The sequence below is a fragment of the Malurus melanocephalus genome, unplaced genomic scaffold (assembly GCF_030028575.1).
Source record: "Malurus melanocephalus ecotype Western Australia unplaced genomic scaffold, MMel_1.1 scaffold_766, whole genome shotgun sequence".
In the NCBI taxonomy this organism is placed as follows: Eukaryota; Metazoa; Chordata; class Aves; order Passeriformes; family Maluridae; genus Malurus; species Malurus melanocephalus.
The window spans coordinates 114,315-119,221 of record NW_026623998.1 but is presented as its reverse complement, the minus strand read 5'-3'; the positions used below and the strand labels follow the sequence as shown (position 1 = coordinate 119,221).

Genomic DNA, 4,907 nt, shown 5'->3' with positions numbered 1-4,907 from the left:
CTCCCTGCCGTGAACAAGGTGCCGTTTGTGCCGGGCCGGGCGTGCCGGAAGCCGTACCTGCGTCAGCCCGGGCGCCGCGGCCGGCTCGGAAACACAAACCCCTCGGAAACACAAACCCCTGCGCTGTTTGCCGCCGGTTGCGGTTGCCAGAGCGTGGCTCGTGACAGCAGCTCCCACATAAAGGCGGCCATTCAGGGCTGGGGCAGCGAAAGGCTGGCTCTGTCAAAGTTTGTGAGACACAGACCTGGTATTGAGCGGGGAGAGGGCCTCCTGTGCCCCGGGGAATTCAGGGCTGCTTCAGACCCTCCCTGCTGCCGGGGGTGGGGTGAGCTGCTTCCCCAGGTGCTGCCAGCTCTGAAACCATCAGGTGTCCCTGCCGTGCTGCCGTGGCTCTGGGTGGCACCTGGTTTGGGTGTTGTGGCAGTGAGTGACACACAGGAGCTGTGCTGCTGTCACTGTCACCTCGCAAGGCCTGTGGGGACTTGGACGTGTGCCTCAGGCTGGCAGTGTTGGGGGGTAGCTGCCAGCCAGCCCCACAGCTGTGGGATCGGTGCCCCTGGGCACTCTCCCTGCAGTTKTTATTTCCCGAGGTGTGCAGGGGCTGTGCCGGGCTCCCGGAGCCGCCGCGGTTCCCGCCCTACCTGCGCCTCTGCGGGGGCACAATCGGCTCTTTCATTCSCAGCCATCCCGGGGGGCTGTGTGGAAAATGAATGGAAAAGGCAACTGACTGTTCTAGCTTGTCCGTTAACATCCCCCAGAAAAAACGTGTCAGATTTTTCCTTGACACCATGGGCTGGGAGGGAGGAAGGACTCTTAAAGCTGCAGAGCTGGCCCTGCCCTGCCAGGAAGGTGCTGCCCGTCTGCTCCTCTCTGCTGCTGTCTGCCTGCCTTGTCCAGGCTGGCATCTGCTCTCTCCCCTTCTCTGCAGACTCACACTCAGCCTTTGGGCTTTGCTGCAGGTCTGAGTGGGCCAGAGACTGCTGAGAGTCCCTTGGGAGCCTTGCAGATCCCTCCCTCAGGGGCTTTTCAGAGTGTGTTCCCTCTGTCTGCCAGCCTGAGGAAGGGGCTGGCTCAGGCAAGGGCGTGCAAAAGGCATCTGGGATTTCAAACAGTTCTGAGTCAGACACTTGATGTGTGAGGGGCAGTGAAATGTGTGTGCCCCCTGCCACTGGAGGCACCTCACCCTCCTCTCCCCATCCTGGAGGTGCTCAGCCAGAGTGAGCCTTGCAGACCCTCTGTCTGTTGGCTTTGTCACAGATTTGGTGAGGCTGTGTGGAAGCTGTTGATTTGTGAGTGTAGCTGTGGCCTTGGTTGATGTTGTGTCATTCCCACAGTGGGCTGGGCTGTTCTCACTGCTGGTGACACTGTGGTGGCMCTGCGTGCCAGGATGGTGCTGCCAGCCCTCCTGCCAAGCACGCCTCACTTCAGGGGGAAAGGTCTTGGCTCTGAGGCTTGGAGCTTGGAAATAGAGCTGAGTGACGAGGGCTGAGCTCCTGGGCAGGCTGTGAGAGCCTGGCTGTCACAGCAGCTCCTGCTCCGGCGGGTCCAGCCCAGCTTTCGGGCTTGCAGTGCTTCCTTCCCAGCGCCTTGGCAGCCGTGGGGCCTCTCTGCTGGCAGGCTGTGCCTCTCTGCTGGAAGGCTGTGCCTCTGCCTTCCCTTCGATTGGCCATGGAGGTGGAGAGGTGGGGCAGCCCCGGCTCAATCACCGGCACAGAATGGAGCCATCCGAGAGCCCGGCTGTTCCCAAGGCTCCCATAAAACCACTGCAGCCCCAGCCCCTGAGCGCTGCTCTGCAGAGGCAGCTCTTTGTTCCCAGGCTCCAGGAGCTCCTGGCTGCTGGTCTCACATCCTGGGCTCTGTGGGACCCACGCTGGCCCTTGCTGGTTGTGCTGGTCCTGCTGTGTGCTCAGTGGCACCAGATTTGCAGATCCACACAGTCCCTGCTGCTGTGCCCCAGGCAGAGTGKCAGGAACTGTGGCCTCGTGGGATCCTCCAGGACACCAGCAGCAATTCCCAACCTCCAGAAATCTGCAGCTCCACCCCACTGTGGCTGTGATACTGAAGGAGCTGTGCTGGGCTGCATGTCCCAGAGCTCTGTGAGCTGGCTCTGCCATGGCCAGGATGTAATCTCATAAAACTGGTCATCCAGCCAGGTGGCCACTATGGGGATCAGACAGTGCCCATCCCGTGACACCTTTCAGAGGAAAGAAACAGAAATCTGAGGCCCTCCTGGTTGTCTCTGTCAGGTAAATAGAGTAGGACACAGTTGTCTCTAAGGCTGCGTCAGCAACAAAGGCAAAGCTTCCCTGGGGAGACTTTCATGGGACACTAAAGATTGATTGTCCCTTCCCCTAAACTGTGTTCCTTCTTGCCTTGGGAATGTCTGTGGGAGGTTTAGCTTCCCCCTTGTTTGTTCCTGCAGCATGGAGTCATTCTTTCTGCTGTGAGAATGCACAGAAGCAGGTGAACACCAGCTCAGCACCAGGGAGCTTGGATTGACCCCATGGATGATCAGTGTTGGAATGGGAGCTGGCCTTTGCATCCAGTGGGGCTGGGCAGAGAGCTGGGTGCTGGGTTTGTGGGGCTGAGACACTGAGAAGCACTGTTTGGCCATCAGTCAGGAAACCTGCTGGGGTGTGGGTGTGCAGATGGAGCCATCTCACCCAGGCTGTTCCAGRGGGCTGCCTGTCCCATGTGGCAGCACCCTGGGGTCACACACGTGTGGTTTCTGGGGGTCCCGGGCTGGGGCTGAGCCCGGGGCCGTTACTGCTCCCAGCCTGGTTTTGTGGAACCGTAAATCCACTTAATGGGCTGGGTGGGAATTCCAGCTCACCTCCGCTAAATGGGAGCTCTGATGCTGCTTGCAGGGCACTGGAAGTAGCTGAACTGAGACCTTATTCAGGACCAAATCACCCTCCGACCCCCTCCCAAAATAATAATAATCCCTCTGCCATTCTGGCAGCCGGTGGGACAGAGGCAGCCTTTGTGCTGGGCCCTTCGGGGGACCCGCCGTCGGTGCAGCAGCAATGTCCCTTTGTGCGTCCCGCACGCTGCACGGGGACAGGGAGTGGAAGGTTCTGCGAGTGTTTATTTTCTTAAAAAAAGCTGGAGGGGGCGGAGGGGGGGAGGAGGAAGCCGGCTGGGAGGTTCATGTTCACATCCTCCACTTGGAGACACCTTGTCTTTGCGCCTCGCCTGGGCGCCTGCACAATGAGGGCTTGTGCGGCGCGTGGGGAGGGGGCTGGAGGGACCCTGGAGAAAATGTGGATTCCTACGGCTTGGAGGAGCCAGGGGGAAACAGGGTCTGAGTTTGTTCTGGTTTTTGGCCCTGCTCAGTAGCATCTTCAGTCTCAGGCTCTTAAAACTGTCTGTGAGGTTGGTTTCCCTTGGAAGAAGGGGAGTGCAGCTCTGTCAGCTCAGCAGATTGGATGGTGGTGATGGTGACAGAGCTKTGCCCCTGTAAGCGTGTGCCTCTGCTGTGCTTGGCACTGCAAACTGGAGATTTCCCTTAGGTGCACAAGTCCAGCCTGTCCCATGGCCCTGTGCTCACTGCAGACTCCGTGTCACTGCGTTTTGGGGTGCCTTGCAGAAGGGACAGGTGCCCAGTGTGGGACAGGTCTGAGCTAGAGGTGGGACAAGGGCTCCAGGGGGTGTGCTGTGTGCTGYCATCCTCCTCTTGCTCCTGCTGGCCCGAGCCACACCCCATCCCTGCGTCACACCGGGACAAAGCAGGTTGCTAAAAAATGGTGCCATTGTGTCATGAGCAATCCGTGTATAATGAAAATATTATTTGAGCAAATGAGTCAGGAAGCGTCTGGGCCAGTGTCCTGGGCTGGCACAGCCTAATTTTTCTGGTATTCTGTGACGAGCTGGGTGTTTCAGTCTGGCTGCCACTGGCAGGCATTGCCATGATGGGCTGGGTGCTGTGGGCTGAGCTGTGCCCCCRTTGCCCCCAGGGAACAGCAAAGCCTTGCTGAAGCTGCTAAAGCCAGAGTGGCTCACAGGGGAGGGATTGGAGCTGGCAGCTGTCTCCAGGAGCCTCTCAGCCCGTGGCACATTCTCCAGAACCTTCTTTAAGGTGGTCCAGCACTGCAGCAGGGTTCCTGTTTGGGGACAGACAATGCTCAGTGTAATTGATACACAGGAATGTGGATGGAGGGATGCTCACCGTCATGCAGGACCCTTCTTGCCCCATGTGTCATCTTAGAGAAGCTGAATTCCTTGGCTTTCCTGCCAGGATCTGCCCTGCAGCCCCAGCTCCTGGATCTGTGAGTGATGGAGGGCTCAGGGTCACAGCCAGGGCCCCAGGAAAGGGGTGAAGGGATCCTCAGGGCTGGTGGAGAAGGATCCTCCTCAGTCCTGGTGGGACTGGCTGGGGTCCCATGGCAGTGCATGTGGGTGTGGGGCTGGCACTGGTGGCACTGAGGGAGTGGCACATTGTCCTTTGGGGACTGGGAGCCACCTCCACCAGGGCTGGAATGGCGGTGCTGACCGGGGGTCTCTCTCTCCGTGTGCCACAGTGGAGAACAGGCAGCTGACCCTGGACCTGCAGACGGAGAACAAAGGCAGCATTGTGTCGGGCGGGGAGCTGACGATTTTCCTGGACGGGCCGGCTGTTGCTCTGGGCAGCGTTCCCGACGGCAGTGCCGGCACGGAGGGTGAGTGCCCGGCCCCACGCGGGGCTGCTCGGGGCACGAGGTGTGGGGAGAGGGGCCAGAGGGGCCACGGCACCCCCGGGACAGTGCCAGGGCCAGCACCCACCTCCAGCCCTGCCTCGGCCCCGTGGGCTCCTGCGGGAGCAGAATGGGAACGTGAGGGGCTCAGAGCAGCCTGCCCGGCAGCCTGGGAGGGGCAGCCCTTCCCCTCCCTTCCCCAGCCCTTCCCCAGCCCTTCCCCAGCCCTTCCCC

General features: G+C 60.3%; 1 protein-coding gene across 1 annotated transcript in view; it reads left to right on the top strand.

Annotated features, from left to right (window-relative positions):
- WWP2 (WW domain containing E3 ubiquitin protein ligase 2) overlaps nt 1-4,907 on the top strand; it is a 31,196-nt gene that overhangs the window by 1,668 nt on the left and 24,621 nt on the right. The window contains exon 4 of the mRNA XM_057384980.1: nt 4,521-4,658. Within this exon, the coding sequence (XP_057240963.1) occupies nt 4,521-4,658 (138 nt within the window). The remainder of the gene's footprint in view (nt 1-4,520; nt 4,659-4,907) is intronic.